The sequence below is a fragment of the Oncorhynchus masou genome, chromosome 14, assembly GCF_036934945.1.
Source record: "Oncorhynchus masou masou isolate Uvic2021 chromosome 14, UVic_Omas_1.1, whole genome shotgun sequence".
Taxonomy (NCBI): Eukaryota; Metazoa; Chordata; class Actinopteri; order Salmoniformes; family Salmonidae; genus Oncorhynchus; species Oncorhynchus masou.
The window spans coordinates 2,048,837-2,071,180 of NC_088225.1; the positions used below are offsets into that span (position 1 = coordinate 2,048,837).

A 22,344-nucleotide genomic window follows, 5' to 3' on the forward strand; every position below is an offset into this window, starting at 1 on the left:
TATAGTTTCCTTATTAAATAAAATGAATCACAGCTACGCTGCATTTTGGTCCGCTCCTCCTTCTACAGACGAAAGCCGTGACAATCTCAAATATATTTTGATTTGTTTAACACGTTTTGGGTTACTACATGATCCCACATGTGTTATTTTGTAGTTTAGATGTATTCACCATTATTCCACAATGTAGAAAATAATGAAAAACCCTTGAAAGAGTAGGTGTGTCCAAAGTTTTGACCGTTTACTGTATGCATTTTAAAATTAGGTTGAATACACTGGGAGATTAAATCAAATCCATTTTTGTTGTTGTTGCTGTACACGGTTTACAGCATGTATAAAAGGTGTAGTGAAATGTCTGCGTGCTCGGCTATGTTCTGATCTGCTTGAAGTGATGTCAACAGGCCAGCAGGGGAAACTCTTGCCCCGTTGGTGCTGTTTAGGGGACAACAGTGTTACAGGATGGAGGCTTAGAATTCATGTGTGGGGGCATTCTGTAGTAGTGCTAAACAAGAGAAGATATGGATGCTTAGAAATCCTAAATTTCTGTATTAATTTATTGAATTCCATTCTCAACTATGTGCTTCAAAATGAGGTTGATTAAATTGAATCAAATTGCATTTGTTGTACACAGTTTACAGCATGTGTCACGCCCTGGTCTTAGTATTTTGTGTTTTCTTCATTTATTTGGTCAGGCCGGGGTGTGGCATGGGTTTTTGTATGTGGTGTGTTTTGTATTGGGGTGGCAGCTCCCCGCACCAGATTTCCTGTGCGTGTCCTCGGCCCAGTACCACCAGTGCCAGCACCACGCATCAGGCCTACAGTGCGCCTTGCCTCTCCAGCGCTCCTAGATCCTTCCTCTCCTGCGCTGCCGGAGTCTCGCGCCTGTTTAGCGCTGCCAGAGCCTTCCTCCTCTACAGCGCTGCTGGAGTCTCCTGCCTGTTCAGCGCAGCCAGAGCTGCCAGTCTGCAAGGAGCTGCCAGTATGCATGGAGCAGCCAGAGATGCCAGTCTGCATGGAGCAGCTAGAGCTGCCAGTCTGCAAGGAGCTGCCAGAGCTGCCAGTCTGCATGGAGCTGCCAGAGCTGCCAGTCTGCAAGAAGCCGCCAGAGCTGCCAGTCTGCATGGAGCAGCCAGAGCCGTCAGTCAGCATGGAGCAGCCAGAACCGTCAGTCAGCATGGAGCAGCCAGAGCCGTCAGTCAGCATGGAGCAGCCAGAGCCGTCAGTCAGCATGGAGCAGCCAGAGCCGCCAGTCAGCATGGAGCAGCCAGAGCCGTCAGTCTGCCAGGATCCGCCAGTCAGCCAGACTCTTCCAGATCCGCCAGTCAGCCAGACTCTTCCAGATCCGCCAGTCAGCCAGACTCTTCCAGATCCGCCAGTCAGCCAGACTCTTCCAGATCCGCCAGTCAGCCAGACTCTTCCAGATCCGCCAGTCAGCCGGGATCTGCCAGAACCGCCAGCCAGCCAGGATCTGCCAGAGCCAACTACCTGCCTAAGCTTCCTCTCAGTGCTGAGCTTCCTCTCAGTCCCGAGCTGCCCCTCAGTCCAGTGGGGTCCTGGGTGAGGACTACTAGGCCAAGGTTGGCGGCGAGGGTGGCCTATCTAAGGACGCGAGGAAGAGGGACTAAGACTTTGTTAGAGTGGGGTCCACGTCCCGCGCGGAGCCGCCACCGTTGACAGACGCCCTCCCGACCCTCCCCTATGGTTTTTTGTGTGCGGCCGGGAGTCCACACCTTGGGGGGGGGGTTCTGTCACGCCCTGGTCTTAGTATTTTGTGTTCTTCATTTATTTGGTCAGGCCAGGGTGTGGCATGGGTTTTTGTATGTGGTGTGTTTTGTATTGTTTTTTTTCACATGTATTGGGATGGTAGCTTAGTGGGGTGTTCTAAGTGAATCTATGGCTGTCTGAAGTGGTTCTCAATCAGAGGCAGGTGTTGATCGTTGTCTCTGATTGGGAACCATATTCAGGCAGCCATATTCTTTGAGTGTTTTGTGGGTGATTGTCCTTATGTCTGTCATGTAGTAGTTTGCACCAGTATTAGGCTGTTTCGGTTTTCGTTACGTTCATTGTTTTTTGTAGTGTTTGTATTTAGATTTGTGTTTCTTCATTTCATTAAACATGGATCGCAATCTACACGCCGCATTTTGGTCCGACTCTCCTTCACACCTAGAAAACCGTAACAGCATGTGTAAAAGGTGGTGAAATTCTTTCTTGCTTAGGCTAGCTCACTCAACATTATTATTATTATCACTAGCTTATTGCATGTATAAGCATTGTGTAACGATGAACTCTTCGGGTTGCCTAGGTCATCTCTCTTCAATCACCTGGTTAAAAGTACAATACTATTTGCTTTTGGTCAGATGTGGCAGGTACACACATGGTTTCAGTTACTTTTGCTTTCAGGCAGTACATGTAACCCAATACATGTGATTGCGCAGGCTATTCTGAAGCCACTTCCCCCAGCCACTTTTCTATGGGCTCATTGTAATGAAGGATTTTTCTTTTTGCCCTGACAATGTCAGGATGTTTGCACACATTGAAGTGCATCCTCCATATTGCATTTTAAAGGAATTTGTCCTGTGTTATTTTGTTGTTTTCATTGGGAGACCTTGTGAATGAACCAAAATCGATACCCACATTGATGCCATTCCCAAAACTTGAGGCCTTCCTTCACCTGCTATTGTGGGCTGTTGTGGATAATACTGTATATGAAGGCAATGGTCCAGACACAACCCTCTCTTACTTCCAATTGGGAGATTAAATCTAATCCAATTGTATGTGTTGTTTACAGCATGTGTAAAAGGTACAGTGCAATTCTTGGTTGCTAGGCTAGCTCACTCAACATTATTATTACTAGATTATTGCATGTATAGACATTATGTAATGATGAACTCTTCGGTTGGCTACATCAAATCTCTCCTCATTCACCTGTTTAAAAGTACAATGCTGTCTGATTTTGATCAAATATGGCTATCACAACTCAGGATGTTACCCAGATGCAGACACAATTTATTATAACACGGAGAGCAGGCAAAGTGCAGGTCGAGGACAGCCAGAGGTTCGTAACCAGATCAGAGTCAGGGCAGGCAGAATGGTCAGAACTGGGAGGACTAGAAAACAGAAACTAGAAAGACTGGAAACCAGGAAAACACGCTGGTAAGACAAGACGAACTGGTAACAGACAAACAGAAATCGCAGGTGGAATTACCAAGGGGATAATAGGGAAATATGGGAAACACCTGGTGGGGGTGGAGACAAGCATAAAGACAGGTGAAACAGATCAGGGTGTGACAATGGAAGACATACGCCTGTCTCCAGTTCTGTCTGCTTTCAGGGCAGCACATGTCACCCAGTACAATGTGATAGTGCATGCTATTCTGAATCCCCTTCCCCCATCCAATTTTCTATGGGCTCATTGTAATGAATGATTTACCCTTTTGCCCTGACATTGTCAAGATGTTTTTACACAATGAAGCCCATCCTCCATATTGCCTTCTAAAAAGGATTTGTCTTTTGTTTTTCTTTGTTTTCATTGGAAGATCTTGTGAGTGAACCCAAATTATTGCCATTCCCGAAAACTTGAGACCTTCCTTCACCTAGTTTTGAAGACTTCCTGTTGTGGATAATACTGTTTATAAAGGCAATGGTCCAATCCAGACATAAGCCTCTCCTAATTCCAAGGCACTTCATATAGATCTGAAATAAAGTGGATAGGTATTAGCAAGCCATCTAGACTTTGCTCCACTTTGCCTTCTGATAGGCATTTTGGAGTCATTTTGCCATATTGCTTGTACCCAATGTTCCCGCTAATGTTTTTCGGCATTGAGCAAATTTCAGGTCTGCTGAGTGCAAACTGGAACATTGTGGAAATTCGGTGCAACTTCTGGCGCGATTTTACTGTGAACACCGAGGCTGTACATTTACATTTACATTTAAGTCATTTAGCAGACGCTCTTATCCAGAGCGACTTACAAAATTACAACCCTGCTTTCAGTTACAGTTTTAACAGTAGGCTGCTGTGTCTTTTTGATCATATTGTAGGCCTACCAGAGTGCAACCCACAACATTTTAACATGGAAATGAATGTTCTGTCAGTAGCAGCAAAAGTGTGGTGTTCAATGCAGGCATACATTCCATGAGACTTTTGAAAGAAACATGCAGGGTGTCACACCCTGACCATAGTTTGCTTTATATGTTTCTATGTTTTGTTTGGTCAGGGTGTGATCTGAGTGGGCATTCTATGTTGTGTGTCTAGTTTGTCTGTTTCTGTGTTTGGCCTGATATGGTTCTCAATCAGAGGCAGGTGTTAGTCATTGTCTCTGATTGGGAACCATATTTAGGTAGCCTGTTTGGTGTTGTGTTTTGTGGGTGATTGTTCCCTGTGTTAGTGCCACACGGACTGGTTTTTGGGTTTTCACTTTGTTGTTTTGGTTATATGTTCAGTTTTCTAATTAAAAAACCATGGACAACTGCCGCGCTGCATTTTGGTCCGCCTCTCCTTCGACACAAGAAAACCGTTACACAGGGCTTGACTTTAATGTTTATTAAGTTGTCCTTCAGACAAGGTGACTGAAAATGCTGTTGTTTGATGCAAGAAACCACTTTACTTCCATACTTATTTCCATACAATTATTAGAGAGAAACAGACAAATTATGCTACCCTCTGCCTATTTGCTACTTATCTTATTCAAGACTGTCTCAAAATACATTACTGCCCCTTTAAGACATAAAAAAGCTCTTTACCTGACTGGCTTTTCAAAGATGGCAAGAAATACACATTTGTGCTCTTGTAGGAAGCAACCACTTCCCCATTGTTGACTAGACATTAGCTATAACTGGGCTAATAACTCAATAACTAGCAAAGATTTACTCGAGACAACTCATGATATAAACACAGTCCAGTTTATTAAATTGAATGGCACAGATCCATATATGGCAATATGCATATAGGCCAACTGCAGCTCTGATTGGTTATGGCACACCAGTCTGTGTAGAGAATGGGCCTTCGTCTTGCCTGTCAATGCAATAGAATCCTACTCCAAAGTTTTACATGCTAAGTCTTGCATAGTTGGTTTTGTTTCAGGATATATTACATTTAAAGTGCCTAATATTTAGTTGATTCGAGCATTCCCACAGTAGAGTGAAGCGTTGATAGTGGTAACTGAAATGGAAAACTATAAAGTTGAGTGAGTTCAATCTAGTGCTTCTCTCCGCAGGTTGATATTTCTTCTGCTGGCAGTCCGAGGGGAGCTGTGCTCAGCTTAGAGGGAATATTGCTTGTACCTATCCAAGCGTTTCTGGATAGGACTGCCAGCACCACCTTGCTCTTTGTGCAGTTTTTGCCCTTTTATCATTAAATGGAATTCAGCCCACTGTAGTGGCTTGTCTGACTTACAAATTTATAGATGATATGTATTCCCTATTTCTGCATGTCTCCACAACTAAAAAATGTGTTTGTTGGTCATAATCGTTGTTACAGGGGAGCTCAAAGATGAGAAACTATTCTGATTAAGTGTGACTCATTTGTTGCAATGTCCTACATGTTTGTAATATGAATCACTCAAACAACTTCTCATTTGTGACTGTGATAGGGGTGGCAGGGTAGCCTAGTGTTTAAAGTGTTGAACTAGTAACCGGAAGGTTGCAAGTTCAAATCCCTGAGCTGACAAGGTACAAATCTGTCGTTCTTCCCCTGAACAGGCAGTTAACCCACTGTTTCTAGGCTGTCATTGAAAATAAGAATTTGTTCTTAACTGACTTGCCTAGTTAAATAAAGGTAAAAATATAATAAAGCTCCTCCTTTCATCTTCAACAAACATTTCAATACAGTGCATTTGGAAAGTGTTCAGACTCCTTCACCTTTTCCCCATTTTGCATGTAACAGGTCAAATTTCAGTATCCCCCAAATTATTTGTATTATTTTGCCTTTCCCGAACCGCAACCCACAAACGTAACTCAACAAAATTATACCCGAACGTAACCCTAACCTAACCCTTGTTCCTAAACCTAAACATAACGATAACCACAATGAATTTATACCGCTAAGACTGAATTTAGTTTTTTTCTGCTGGTCAAATATCCACTTCCTCTTTTTATACATTGGGACGAACTTCAGCATAGTTTTTAATGACCCCTGAAAAGCGAATGACTTTGACCTCTTTGGTTTTGGCCTTGAAGTCCTGCCACAGGTACTCGGGAGACAACACCTTGCTGGGCTTGTTATAGAGCAGGTACCTGTTGAGGTGGCTCTCCTCCTGCCAGGCAGCCTCGATGGAATTCCCAGCATCCACCGCAAACTGGTTCCGACATACCGTTGTAAGTGTGTACACATCCTCCACGAATCCTCCGATCATAGCCCCGCCATAGTAGTAGTCTCCCTCATCCATGGGGATGTAGGCCGTCGAGGCTGGACGCCGTTCGTACGGGAATTTGGCACGGGTCTGAGCATAGTAGCCTGGGTGTATCACAGCAACCAGTCTTCCAAGAGACTCGGCCCCCCAGCGAGCGTGGAATTTGCTGTCCACGTCAAGACAGAAGATGTAGTCGGCCTCCCTTCTGATCTGACTTTCAATGGTGGTCTGGATGATCTCCATCCTCCGGGCTGATATCTCCTGCCAGCGGTTTGAACCCGGGACCTGGATCACACTTAAATGTCTCCCCTGAGTTAGGTTCACCGAAGGAACATCTTGGGGACGATCAGTGAAAACATAGTAGCGCACGTTGAAGCCGACCATGAAGTGCATCTCCGCTGTCTCCAGAAAATCTCGGAGAAAGCTGACATATCTGTCAGTATTTAAAGACATACATAACATAAGGATTAGTGCCTTGCTCAATGATACAACGGCAGCACTTCTCTGTATCAGAGGGGTTGGGTTAAATGTGGAAGACACATTTCGGTTGAATGCATTCAGTTGGTCAACTGACTAGGTATCCCCTTAACTGTATCATCATTCTCATAGGACATTCTACCACTATCTGACCAGTATACAGTCTAGCAGATAATACATCAAGAAGTACAATTATTAATGTATTAATTAATTAACAATGTTCCAAGACATGAATCATGATTACACCACAATATTTAATTACCTGCCATCAGGAACATATTTACTTACAGTTGCAGTGTTGAAAAAGTATTTATAATTTAACTTCCCTTTTGAATATTTGGCAAAAGTTGTAGGCTACTCACTTTCCAACTGCAAACACTGTGGTTGCTATGGTGAGGTTCATGGGCTTGTAGATGTTGTCAACGAGCACAGGGTCAAAGGTGCCTTCCCAGATGATGGATGCCAACCATGGGGTCACTGTCACCACATCAGTACGTCTAGAGAAACAGAACAAAGGTCCTGCCTGACTGTGTTGTACTGACCAGAGCCATGTTAAGATCTCAATATTTCACTATGGTACTGGCAAATAAAGGACCTTGATGTGTCAGACACTAATGTCAGGTGTGGCCTACCTAATATATCAAAGCTCCCCACACTGATGTGTCAGACACTTACATTACGTCAGCTAATATGACTTTAACATAAGGTAAAAATGCTGCTTACCCCACCAAGACACTGGGCTGCTTGTACAAAAGCCTGGGAGAACAAAATGTAATGAATTACTTAATTGTAATGAAGAGATGGGCTGATGTTGGCAGTTTTAGATAGACTGACCAGTAATAGTTGGACTACTACATAACATATACATTAATAGAACTACTGCCCAAACCACCTTGCTGTAAGCTAAACCCATACAGTATTCCATCAACAATTTATGCAGTGAATCAAACATGACATTGATGCCCATTTCTATGACATAAAAGGACCACTAATCTGACTGATTGTCAGTCCTTTTTGGGAAGATTTTTTGGTAGGATTGATTTCATGGTTTTCATCAGTACAGCATGACACCATACTGCTATGGTTAATGATGGTAGAGTAAAATACAGATACACACTTTTCTGGAGAGACCATGTTCCATACTCTGCTCCTGACCATGGGCTTACTCAGGCTGTATGAGTAGAAAAACATAGTAAGAAGAAAACATACACAATGAAGACAATAAAAACTAGAAAGTGTACTTTTTCATTAAGAAAAATTGTGTGACTTGCTTCAGCTGTCCAGAAGTATTTTTATGTTAGTGGAAGGAGTTTAGAAGTTGCAAATGTTAGAAGCAAGTGTTGACAATTCGAGGCTAGTGTAGTAGCGACTGTATTATATATAGTAGCGGGATAGTAGCTATTAGTGCAGGGGTTCCCAAAACATTTTGGTCCACGACCCCATTTTGATATCGGAAAATTCTCACGACGCCAACCACGTGAAAAATAGTATGGAATTAACAGCCAATGTTTACTTATGTATTTGAAAAACATTCTAACAGTATTTCTCAGTGTCTTCTCGACTTACCTTCACATACTTTTACTGTGGCTTTGTGACACTCAATTGCAAATTAGTCTGACAAATTGTCTCTTATCTCACCACCACTGATGAGATGGGTGTGCTTGATGCACGTCACGTCGGAGCTTCTCAAAGTCAGGAGGTGTGGTCAACAGTACGCACCTCATCCCTGCAGTTAAAACCATCGATATTTGGTTTCAATGCAGATGCGAGCACTAAATCCAGCTTCACACAGACAAGAGCTGGTGAAGGCTACCATGAGTTTTAATGATCAGAGGAAGACAGCAGGGTATTCTCTTTGAGTCAGGTACCAAAACTCCTCCATAATGACGTGTGAATGAGTTTTCTGCAGCATTCCGTCACATGACAGCTCGATCAATGAATGATCAACGCACAAGCGAGGACGACACACCCTCGCATGGAATACTATCCACAGCTAGGTGGCGAATCGCATCTCTGCATGTCTGGCAGACATATCAGTGTGGATGACGGATCACCACCTCAAGCTGAACCTCGGCAAGACGGAGCTGCTCTTCCTCCCGGGGAAGGACTGCCCGTTCCATGATCTCGCCATCACGGTTGACAACTCCATTGTGTCCTCCTCCCAGAGCGCTAAGAACCTTGGCGTGATCCTGGACAACACCCTGTCGTTCTCAACCAACATCATGGCGGTGGCCCGTTCCTGTAGGTTCATGCTCTACAACATCCGCAGAGTACGACCCTGCCTCACACAGGAAGCGGCGCAGGTCCTAATCCAGGCACTTGTCATCTCCCGTCTGGATTACTGCAACTCGCTGTTGGCTGGGCTCCCTGCCTGTGCCATTAAACCCCTACAACTCATCCAGAACGCCGCAGCCCGTCTGGTGTTCAACCTTCCCAAGTTCTCTCACGTCACCCCGCTCCTCCGCTCTCTCCACTGGCTTCCAGTTGAAGCTCGCATCCGCTACAAGACCATGGTGCTTGCCTACGGAGCTGTGAGGGGAACGGCACCGCAGTACCTCCAGGCTCTGATCAGGCCCTACACCCAAACAAGGGCACTGCGTTCATCCACCTCTGGCCTGCTCGCCTCCCTACCACTGAGGAAGTACAGTTCCCGCTCAGCCCAGTCAAAACTGTTCGCTGCTCTGGCCCCCCAATGGTGGAACAAACTCCCTCACGACGCCAGGACAGCGGAGTCAATCACCACCTTCCGGAGACACCTGAAACCCCACCTCTTCAAGGAATACCTAGGATAGGATAAGTAATCCTTCTCACCCCCCCGCTTAAATGATTTAGATGCACTATTGTAAAGTGGCTGTTCCACTGGATGTCAGAAGGTGAATTCACCAATTTGTAAGTCGCTCTGGATAAGAGCGTCTGCTAAATGACTTAAATGTAATGTAAATGTGATCAGCTGTTTGATTTAACATACCACCATGTCAAGTGAGCCAGGATCACAGTCAAACAGATAGAGAAGTAGGTCCCAACGTGATTTTCCAAGCATTGGAGGTGAGGAGTCATCACTCGTGTGGGACACTTACTCATGCTGTTTTCTGTTAGAAACATGCACACCCGAGGGAAGGGGGCCTGCCCGCCGTCCCACCATAGTTGGAGCGATATCCGTGCAAAAGTCTTCAACCCAACATTCGATCCCATGGAATCTGTTTTTCGACAATACAGCCACGCAGCACACTGAACGCCCCCCTGTGCTGTTGCAAGCTTGGGAATCGTGAGCCAGAATACAGTCCTCGTGATTAGCAACCCCCGGTATATACAGCACCTTCGGAAAGTATTCAGACCCCTTGACTTTTCCCACATTTTGTTACGTTACAGCCTTATTCTAAAATGGATCAAATAAATCAAATTTGTCAGCAATCTACAAACAATACCCAATAATGACAAAGCGAAAATAGGTTTTTAGACATTTTTGCAAATGTATTGTAGCGACCCGCACAGACAGCTGTGTATTATGTGTTAGGCTAGGAGGTGGTTGTGTTGTACTGACCAGTACCCGGTGTTCGCGGGGTCCGACATGTCAATCAACCTGCTATCTGCCAATCACGGGAATGCCTGGAATGTTCTGATGCCGGGCATCCTGGTGGTTGGCGGAGTGGCGTGGAGGGGGTGGAGCATTGGAAGTTAAGACCAGGTTCAGCTTTTTTTCTCTCTCTTACGTCTGGGCTTCCCAAGAGAAGGTCACGATTGGCTTGTGGGTTATCTGTTATCTTTTTGGCGTGTGCTACGGCCCAAACAGTAGCCTGTGTAAAGTTGGTTTAATAAACCGTCAATTCACAAACTCAAGCCTCTGTCTGGACAATTGTTCATTTATGATCTAGTCAGGTCATTACATTGGTGTCAGAAGTAAAAACGTTAATACAAGTTAGCCAGCTAGCTAGCTGACTTATGTGGCTAGCTACCGTAGGTGAGAACGGGGATTGAAAATGCGTCGAGGGAATCCGAAAGTGAAGGTGGAGGTAGGGGACGATTATGGCCAAGGAGGTGCGTGTGAATGGACGTCGGGGGTTCTGTCTGAGGAGATCGCCAGGGCGTCGGAGCGCAGAGGCCGCTTGAGGGAGGACGTTAGAGCGATGGCGGCTGAAGCGGGCATGAGTGCTTCGTCGTCTGTATTTCGCGCGGATTCTGGTGGGCGGACCGAAGTGGCGACGTCGACGCGGCGTGACGAGGAATCTGGGGCTCAGGATGTAAACAAACATGGCGGCGCCCAGTTCCCGGCTGCGTCCGTATCTGTTAAGACCCCGAAGTATTCCGGTAAGGCGGATTGGGAAGCTTTTCATGCTCAGTTTGAACTGTTAGCTCATTTTAGGGGGTGGTCGGATGAAGAAAGGGCACTGCAGTTGGCTTTATGCCTCACGGATGAAGCTCTGGCCTGTTTGATATTGATTAGCCCCGAGGACAGGCATGATTATGGTGCTTTAGTGGGAGCACTGAGGAGGCGCTATGGACAGTGTGTACAGCCCGGGCTACTGCGCTCCGAACTGAGTAATAGACGCAGACAGCCTGGAGAGCCTCTACGGGTGCTAGCTAATGACATTGAGAGCCTCTCTCGGCGGGCATATGCTCACATGCCCCCCTCCGTGCAGGGCGAGCTAGCACGGGACCAGTTCATACAGGCGCTCTCTCCTACGGAGCTGCGCATACAGACCCAGCTGGCTCATCCTGAGTCATTGCAGACAGCCTTGGAGATGGCTTTGGAGAGGGAGCTGGTGTGGGCTGGGGCTTCAGCTGGGGCTTTGGTGGGGGTGCAGGGAGACACACCCTCTGTGCGAGCTGGGGGCAGAGCAGCCCGGAGCCGGAAAAGCCTGCTTGGGTGGCCGAAATGACAAAACTCATTCGGGCTGTGTCGCTACAGGCGGCACGAAACACAAGCCCTGGTCCCAGGGTCTGCTGGGGTTGTGGCCAGCCAGGCCATCTGCGCCGAGATTGCCCCATGTCCCCCAGAGCTCAGGGAAACGGCTCGGGGTCCGCATAGACCGGGTAGTGCGGACCCCTGGCTTTCTATCCCAACCACCATCATCTTCAGGAGGAGCCCACCGGCACAGACGGGGAAGCAAGGCTCCACTTCCCCCAGAAGCAGACGAGGGCAAGCGGATGGAGCCTGTTGTTGTGGTGGGCCGGACCTGTGTTGGGGACTTTTGTCATGTCCCTGTCACTGTGGAGGGGGTGCCCTGCTCCGCCCTGGTGGACACTGGGTCCACAGTAACCCTGGTGAGGCCAGATATTGTGCCAGGTTGGACTCAGTGTGAGCCTACAACTGTGCAGCTCCGCACAGTCACAGGTGAGCTGGCACCCATGAAAGGGAAGGGAATAATGACTCTGACAGTAGGGGGCAGGACTGTGCGTCATCCTGTGTGGGTGGCGGCTGTGCAGGACCCTTGTATCCTGGGGTTGGACTTTCTTAGGAGCACAGGCTGCCAGTTAGACCTAAATAGGGGCACACTGAGCTTCCAGGGAGGGACGGAAGTCACCATGGCTCCCCCTAATGTCACATTCACTCAACCCAACAAACCCTTTACTCCAACAGTTAAAGCAGCAGAGACTCATGGCTGCGCCCCCTCCCCCACAGCTGTGTGTGACTTTTCCCCAGTCCCCCTGTCACCTACGGCGGTGTGTTACATTCCCCCAGCTACCTACATGACACAGCCCTCTGTGAACCCCCCAGCCCAGCTACCCCAGATGGGAGAGGAGAGGACACTGTCTGCAGTGAGGGAGATATGGGGGAGGAACTGTGTTGGTCTTGACCCCGAGCAGCAGGAACGGTTGTGGCAGTTGCTGTTTGAATTCAGAGACAGCTTTGCGTTGAGTGAGGAAGAGGTGGGTCAGACTCATCTGGTGCAGCATAGTTTATATATTTTTATTCGAGTTTCATGTTTCCCTCACAGCTCCCTCTGCTGGGATCTTTTGATTGGGCCATAAGTGACAGAGAATTCATAATTGTTCCCACCTGTATGTGGTATTGTTGATGTAACTTTGACTACCATTGCCTTTCACGCTGAAGAAGGGCTCATACACGAAATGTATGCGTGACCATAAAAATATGTACATTTAAGTATATTTACCGGAGTGCTGTCCTATTTCTGTTCTTCACACAAAGTCAACAAAATTCAGAGTACAAGCATAATTGACACTGACAGTGTGGTGAGAGAAGTCGATCCCCTGGAATAAGGCGATACAAGCGCTGATTTCAAAGAGCGCTCCTTAAGCCACGCCCCAGTGGGCAGAACTAGGCACCTTGGACTGGGACACGTAATAAATTAAAATCCTATAATTACACAATTGGTCCACCGTGGTTCTGTGTAGCCTAGTTATGCTAATATATTTGAGACCAGTGTATTGCAGATGAGTTTATTATTTGACTTAATAAGTAAAATATACAGGGAAACGAGTCCCAGACAGACACCAGCGGGGGGCATCATTTACTAGGCAACCTAAATTATAGGGGTCATCTGTTTAAAAAAAAATGTAATACCTTTATTTAACTAGGCAAGTCAGTTCAGAACAAAATCGTATTTAAAATGACGGCCTACATTGGTTACTAGCAGTGTTCGGGAATACGCGTTTGTTGACAAAACAGACCACGGGACACCTTTTCACAGAGATATTTATTTGACAAAGGTCCGCGGTGGGTCTATGAAAACTATGCGATTATATTGGAGGCATGTTAATAGCAGTGAAAGTAGTCTATTCATTTACTGTAATAGTGTTTCTATGTAGCAGCCATTTCAACCAGGGTGACTAACTGTTATCTCTTTATGATAGAACAGTGAGATTTTTTGCCTGACTGTGGCACTCTTTATCTGAATTGTTATGATTTTCTTGTCTTCACAACAAACTACTTATTTAGCTCAAATAGAGATTAAATTGCGTTTTCTTTCGAAAGATGGGCCTGGCTGAGAATAGAACATTCCATTTTCTTCCCGAGTGTGTTGTTTAACGCAACTGAATGGCTTATCTTGTGACAGAACAAAACAATTAAAATCCAAACATCCTAACTTTAAAAGTACGAAGTACCATGACTTGTTGGGGGAATGTCTTTGTTTATCTCAACTAACCTGCTGCTCTTCACGTCCTCATCAACTGGGATATCTCTGTTGGAAAGAATGAAACCGTAAAATAACGTTCCTCTTAAATCAAACCTCAAACCAAACCCTGTTAATATGAATCAGAAAATATTGCAACTTTCATATTACATTATAGCGTCATTAAGCCGTAATAGATTAACAGAACTTGATCTTACCGGTTGAGCCTTTCAGAGAAGAAGCTGAAGTAGACATACCTTTGGGAGGCAAAAGAGAATCCGTTCAAGTCAGTCATGAAAACATTTATGACATGTTTACACTAACAAAATATGTTGCCGCCGCTGGCTTTCTTCGACATCAGATTTGCCACTTGTATTTTAAACGTAATTCATGCACTTACGTAAGTACACAACCCAAAGCCGCAATTAGCTTTGCAAAATGGCAATACTGCATAGTATTACCGGACCGCATACATTTGCGTATCTTATTGCATTGTGTAGTGTGTAAATTAGGATTTATACTATCTTTACATTACCTTGGATTTGGTGTGGCCAAAGCCACATTCATGCTGCGTGTGTGTGTCCAGCTATTAATATACCATGAACACCATAGTATGTAGTGGTATAAACACGTAGGCAAGATATTGAAAGTATACAGGAGCTTTTTAATTAAACCATATTGCACATAATGTTGCACACTTGAAAAACGCAACGATTCACATGTGAGCGGACAATTTTAAAGCCACATTTTTTTTTTGCTCACGCAATAAAAATGCTGTACTGATGATATTAATTCCATGTGGCTTCAGAGAGCCGTTGTCTTTATTCAATACCACTCGGAGAGGGAGATGTGATGTAGTAGTGTCCCAAGATACATAGTTCATGTATTGAATAGTTTGATTACATCTTGAGAAGTTCAATGACTGTTCAGTTAGTGCTTCCTTCGACCCTGCAACAGAACCTATGCGTTTGTTTGTTTTGTTTGTTAAATCATTGTGTGGCCTTTGTTTTCCTTTTTGACCAGGCTCAAAAGAAAGCCTTAGTCATTCAGCTTGCATTGACTATTGTGGAGGGGAAACAATTGTGACGTTCATACATGTCTGTGTATTCTACATGTTTCCATTCAACCCAAAGTAAGAACCTGTTTGTACCTGTTGTTGTTAAACAAGAAAAGCTGGATTACTATGCCAGTTTGACATTTGACAGTAGTCGGCAGGGTTTGCTGCTCACTGGGTGAGTGGCAACATATTGAACCGTGACTGACATTTAACTGTGTGTTGGCCATGTATAACCCCTGGGCAAGAGGGAGGTTTGCCTCGTGGCTGTGTTGTAAATTTGTAAACTGCTAAGTTTGAGATTTTTTTAATGGAATCTTGAGAAGTTGAATGACCGTGTTCCCGGTCTGAAGCTATATCCATAATCGGTTGACGGCTCCGATTGGACAATCGCTATTTGCGTCGTCGAGCAATGAACAATAAACTTTTGAATCTAGTTTTTAAATGCTACAAACCCTCTCCAGAACAAAATCTAATATGGTTTGCAATGTTTTGTTCGGACTTTGTGTGCACGCATTTCCTCTACTTAACGCACGCGGCACCATGGTGCCAATATTGCGGGGCTGATTATCTAGATAAACAGGTGTGAACTGGTGTGAAACAAAGACAGACGTGTGCGCATAGTGAGGACACAGCCTGTATTTGATTTGGGTATTGGGTGGAGCATCTAAAAACTGGATTTAATAGTTTCTTGTTCGGTGACGCAAACAGCGATTCTCACCTTACAAAAAAACAATTATTTCACGTGATATCATGTTAAACTATGTGGGTTTGGAACACGACATATGATATTTCAAGTGATTACATAACCTTTCACTTGTTGATTCAAATGTGATGCCCTGCAAACAAAATGTTTAGAATATCCCCTGAACATCACAAAATAGCCGCAGTGTTTTCCACTTACATATTTGACATACAGGATTACATGATGTATGTTTATTTATACATGTATTATTATTCAACATGTCCCCATCTGGAATTTTAACCCACAACCTCTTATTTCACGGCCTTCCGATATTCTTTCTATGCCACCGTGTCTGCGTGAATTACTGATTTAATCTAACTCTCAAATGTGGAATTGCATTTTCACATCTGAAAAACTTTCGAATGTTGTCACTTGTAGTTTCCTGGAATCACATATTGAAATGTTGCATCCCCATGACAACATGAAACGATACATAAATGTGACACGTGTTGCTTTAACATGTTGTCACATGTTACCACATTAACTTGATCACATGTGAAATTAATTAGGTTTTTCCCACAAGGATCCAATTGGAACCGTCTACCGATTATGGATGTAGCTTCGGACGTGGGACACCTACTCATTCAAGGATTTTTCTTTATTTTTTACATTGTAGAATAATTGTGAAGACATCAAAACTATGAAATGACACTTATGGTAACATGTAGCAATCCCAAAAAAGTGTTAATTAACAAATTAGAACATACTCACGTACAAGAAAGAAAAATTACATCTCACTCTTAGAAACTAATATGAAAATATCACAATTTAATTTAATCCCAGAAAAATAAATAAACTCGAAGTCAAAATGGTTTACATACCCAAGAAGCAAGAAGATTCCAACAACGAGAAGCAGAACATACGGCTTAAAGTTTGTGCTAAAACGCATTGTTCCTGAAATAGAGTAACGAAAATATTTAGTTGATCCTATTAATACTGGCCAAAAGTATGATAGTGGATAAATCATTCATCAGTAAATCAATCCTTGTCAGGGTTTGGGACCAAGTTAAAGATGTTTGATATCAGTTTAAACTGGTGTGACACGCAAAATGTGTGTGTGTGTATTTCGTGTAGCCTATTATAAGGGAGGAGTTTACTCCTTGGGCTACTTCCTATGTTCTTTGTCTGATTCCCAGATCACCATGTTCCTCTCACCCCTCCATTGGCGCATTCAAGCACCCCTCAACCATATGAACCAGTGCCCCAAAGCTGACAGAGTGAAAATGATGGTGGATGTAGGGGCTAATTAGACCCTCCGATAGGCAGTTTGACAAGTCAACTACACCGCATGCTTTAGAGCGAAGTGGTAAAGATACTGTAAAGAGGTTAATGGAACTGACAAAAAAATGCCATGGAAACGGTGGATGAAAGATGCCATGGAGGAAAGATACTGAATCTCCTCATTGGCCCCAAGCAAAATTATTCTACATTTAGGCTATTGCTTATACAGTACCAGTCAAAAGTTTGGACACACCTACTCATTCAAGGGTTTTTCTTTATTTTGACTCTTTTCTACAATGTAGACATCAAAACTATGAAATAGCACATATAGAATCACACACATATAGAATCATGTAGTAACCAAAAAAATGTCAAACAAATCAACATTTATTTGATATTTCAGATTCTATTTTATAGTGTTGATGTCTTCACTATTATTATACAATGTAGAAAAAAGTGAAAATAAAGATAATCCCTGGAATGAGTAGGTCTGTCCAAACCTTTGACTGGTACTGTATGGCAACACCTTACTCTGCTTATCTTAAATCGGTATGAGGTCACAATTGAAGTAAGCATGCACCTATTAAAACAAACTTTTTTTTCTGAGCAATCTTTCATTGTAAACAGTCGGCATTCCAGCGGTGTACTGTATTTGATCCGCACATGGGCCAGCACTGGTAGCTCAAACCTCCCTCTTATGTGAGAGGGAAGTGGGTTTGGAAAAACTGAAAGTATGCATCTTTAGAAATAGTTTTCACATAAAAACTTTACATGTCCGAACTCAAAATCAAATAGTCCACAAAAAATGTACACGGTCACTGTGGTAGAGCATTTATTTTGATTGGCTTATTAGGCAAATCATTATTTTTTTGCAAACCACGTAAACGTTTTAAACAATCTACTATGTTAGTTTGACTATCCACAATAATCGTATTATTGTGCGCATGTAACCGTGTTCAATGACAAAAGTTAATAAACATTCCTTAGTTGTTCATTTTGATCGAAATCTAAAGGCACAACCTGCAGTATATTAGAGCAATGTCTTAAATAGTTATTTATCCAAACTCGTGAAAGTCTCAAACTGACATGTTTTCATTTTTAAAATCAAAAACAACTTGACATTGAAGGAGTGCCTTTGAGTTGATGGCCTGCCCATGCGCAGTACAGCACGAGACGGCTGATGACGTGTTTCTGAGCATAAGTTGAGCGAGCCAACGTTGCTATGACATCGCCTACAAGTGTGATTGGGGATTTCTGTTGGAGAAGCAGTTTCTGACCATCTTATTGTCTTTAGTATTGTTGTTAACATATTTTGAGGTGTGCCTTGTAAGAGGCTAAATTAAATGTATAAAAGGGATAGAATGGAGTTCCAGCAAGTCTCAAACCTTTAATGGTTGAGTATTAACCATGTCCTTTGATCTGTTTTCCCCTGTAGTCACTGCCAGTTTGAAAGCCTTTGTTAAGACCAACACTTTGTATTTTATATGACTTTCCCTTCTAGAGGCTTAACAAAAGCTTCCAGACTGGCATTCATTGATATTCTGAAATATGTAAACACATTACCTAGCGGCCAACTTGCTTGCACCAAACTTATGCAATTGCTGTAAAATACAAACCCCATCTCCCCTCAAATAAAGTAATTCATTTATTATTATTTTTATTTTTTATTTAACCTTTATTTAACTAGGCAAGTCACTTAATAAGAACAAATTCTTATTTACAATGCCGGTCTAGGAATGCCTTGTCATTCATTCATTACAATTACCATAAGAAGATTACAGTAACCAACTGTACTGTTGTTTTACAGTAACTTACACGCAGCCATTTGCTTGTAACTGTAAAAACAATGGTAAAAAATATTACAGTAACATTATTGGAAACTGTAAAATACAGTATGGTAACATACCATTTTACATGGTAACTTAAAGTAAACTCTTTGCCTGTAAGTTACCGTAAAAATACAACAGGAAATGGTTTACAGTGTACAGTCTCTTATTATTATGGATCCTTTTTCACACTTTAGTCCAAACATTTCTTCAGTTCAACGTGTTCTTATTTGCATGTCTCTAGGCGCAGTTCCTCATTGTGGGCCAGCAAGGTACAATGCTGTATCTGTCTTTGTTGGGGATTCATGGGATTGGCTAGTTTAAGCTGGGTTAGTGTTCCTGCCAGTCATAGAGCTAAACATATACTTACCTCACCTTGTTGATGTGCAGTGTATCGCTGAGTGCCTTACTACCTCATCCACTGACCTTGCAGCCTCAACAAGTATAAGAGCAGAAGCATTTCCAATTCAATAACGAATTAGCATAAACACTGAACATCACATCATTTTAATTGTATTGGTTTCTTAAATATACTGAACTCAAATATAAAAGAAACATAGGCAACCATTTCAAAGATTTTACTGAGTTTCAGTTCATATAACAGTTACAAGCATTTTGCAACACCTGTAATAACGTCTGCTAACTATGTGATCAATAAGATTTGATTTGATTATAAGGATTATAAATAAACTCATTAGGTCCAACACATATGGCCAATTTCACAACATATGTATGGAATTTAAAATCAAATAAATCGCAGACATGAAAAACAAAGTTGAAAATGTTAACATATTTTCGTGGAAGGTTGAAATAATTGATATTGAAATACATTTTTAAAAACTGCTGAAAGCAAAATGTACAGAATTGTAAAAAAATAAAGCGAGAGCAAAACTTTATGACAAGTGATTGACAAAATAATGAATGCAAAGATCTTTAAAGTTAAACTTTCCCAACAACCATTCCTATTTAACCCATTTTGCCTGGGCTCTTGCCTGCATTTTTACCTTTCGGTTACGCTACTCATATCTTTGCCTTTGATGTCTGTTTCTTTGCTTTTATTGCTAGTATTTTTATTGTACGTTTTGGAATTTATTTTTTTGTGATGGTTTAAAGGGAGGTGTAGACAATGAGTCTCCATCGGTCCACTAGTTTTGGAGTACCGGTTCATCTTAACTCAATCAATGAACACATGCTTTTTTTATATTGGCTACGTAACCAAACAATCTGACGTCACCACTACACACCAAATCTTTCCCCCAGTGGCTGCGTGTTCTGAACATGGCGAACCAGTTACCAACACCTGCGACGAACTTTGGGCAACAGGTAATTCGTATGTTTACCTATACATAGTTTGTCTTAAATGTATTAGATACGTAGATGCGCTTCTAACATCCGTGCATTATTGACCCGTGACTGACAATTTTGAAGTACGTTAATTATTAACTTAGTTGGCTGGCTTTGGAGTCATACATAGTTTGTCATTAAATGTATTAGATACGTAGATGCGCTTCTAACATCCGTGCATTATTGACCCGTGACTGACAATTTTGAAGTACGTTAATTATTAACTTAGTTGGCTGGCTTTGGTGTCAGACTTGCTAGCCAAATGGAAATCGCAAAACTGCATGCTGTAACATTACAGCCAGCCACTGTCAGCCGTAGTGAAAGGTTAGCTGTGTGTGTGTGTGTGTGTGTGTGTGTGTGTGTGTGTGTGTGTGTGTGTGTGTGTGTGTGTGTGTGTGTGTGTGTGTGTGTGTGTGTGTGAGAGAGAGAGAGATAAAACATTCCCCTAACAATACCTGAAGTCTAGATACAATCTTGCCTGATACCAGCTGGTAGAATTACAGTTTTCATATGTCCTCACAGGCAATGAGGAGGCACATTATAGAGAGGCTCCTGTACAGACTGCAGCAGGCCATGCAACACCTTCCACTGGATCTTGGTTACTTACAGTTTGTCTGCACCAATGAGATTATTAAGTAGACTTGCAGGGTCTCTCCAGACTGTGTAGCCTAGTCAATGCTGAAATGGAAGAACGCCATGCCCCATCAATTGTTGTTGATGACGAAATGGGACGTCCTAAACTGATTGTCAGAAACAGCACCTTCGACAGCTGATTGAAATGGATCTGCCTGTACTTTGCATTGCCCAACTGCTCGGCATCTCAACACAAACTGTCCAACGCAGAAGGCAGGAAAACGGTGTCATGACGTGGCCCTTTCTGGGTATAGAGCGTGGCATCCCCCTCTCTCTCCCTCCTACACCCAGGTTCTGTTGTCCCAGGTTGTCCCAGGTCGTAAATTCCTGGAAGAGACTTTACACATTGAGTCACAAAACTCATAGCCCATACAATGCTGGCTCTGTATATTTCACTGAAAAATGGCTGATTTAGCAAGTACTGTATACAAAACTGTCCAAAACGGTCTTTCTACAGATATTTGGTGGCATAGACTGCTTCTCAAGAAAGGCAACCGATTGATCTCCCATGGTAATAGAAGTTGGTCATATTTGTCTGACTCAATGTGGATAATCCAATGCATTCTATTCAAAATAGGTTTGAATGATACAAACAACACAGCTATTTTTGTATACATGTGTTATTTGTTTGTATTACACGATCAGTTTCATAATGATGTCCTATAGATCATTTACCTTGGGTGCAGTAACCAACAACAAAGCATCAACTGCCCTTGGTTCCTTCCTGCAGTCTGTAGAAAAGCATGGCTTTCCAGTAAGGTAACAACATCATTCCCTCAGTAGTGCTGTGTGGAATCAGCCATTTGTACCAGGCGGTGATAAAGCCCGACAGGATGCTTTCAATGGTGGATCTGTAAACGTTTGTGAGGGTCTTAGGGGCCAAGCCAAATGTATTCAGTCTCCTGAGGTTGAAAAGGTGCTGTTGCACCTTCTTCATCACACTGTTTGTGTGGGTGGACCATTTCAGATTGTCACTGATGTGTGTGCCCAAGGAACTTGAAGCGTTTCACCTTCTCCACTGAGGCCCTGTCGATTTGGATGTGCTCCCTCTGCTGTTTCCTGAGGTCCACAATTGGCTCCTTTGTTTTGTTGACGTTGAGGGAGAGGTTATTTTCCTGGAACCACTCATTCATGACCCTCACCTCCTTCCTGTAGGCTGCCTAGTCATTGTTGGTAATCAGGCATACATCTGTTGTGTCATCTGCAAACTTGATGATTGAATTAGAGTTGTGCGTGGCCAGGGAATACAGGAGGAGGCTCAGCGTGCACCCTTGTAGGGCCCTTGTGTTGAGGATCAGCATAGTGAAGGTGTTGATTCCTACCTTCACCACCTGGGTGCGGCACGTCAGGAAGTCCAGGTCCCAGTTGAACAGGGCAGGGTTCAGACCTATGGCTCGAACTTAATGATGAGCTTGGACGGTACTCTGTTATACTCACAGACATTATTTTAGCAGTTTTGGAAAGATTACAGTGCTTTCTATATATATGCATATCCTATATTCTGGGACTGAGTAGCAGCCAGTTTAATTTGGGCATGCTTTTCATCCAAAATTCTGAATGCTGCCCCCTACCCTAGTGAAGTTAAGCCAAGGCCCAGTAGTACACTCTGGTGTTTGGAAAATGCTGG

The 22,344-nt window shown here is 43.3% G+C and overlaps 1 protein-coding gene across 1 annotated transcript; it reads right to left on the reverse strand.

The window, feature by feature from the left end:
• Positions 1-4,874: 4,874 nt before the first annotated feature.
• LOC135553946 (globoside alpha-1,3-N-acetylgalactosaminyltransferase 1-like) lies at positions 4,875-16,784 on the reverse strand. Its single transcript, XM_064985900.1, has 7 exons — positions 16,515-16,784; positions 14,113-14,151; positions 13,928-13,963; positions 7,939-7,992; positions 7,545-7,577; positions 7,184-7,318; positions 4,875-6,777 (listed from the first exon to the last, which is right to left on the reverse strand). The coding sequence occupies exons 1-7, from the start codon at positions 16,658-16,660 to the stop codon at positions 6,087-6,089; spliced, it is 1,134 nt and encodes a 377-aa protein (XP_064841972.1). The 5' UTR covers positions 16,661-16,784; the 3' UTR covers positions 4,875-6,086.
• Between the last annotated feature and the right edge of the window lie 5,560 nt (positions 16,785-22,344).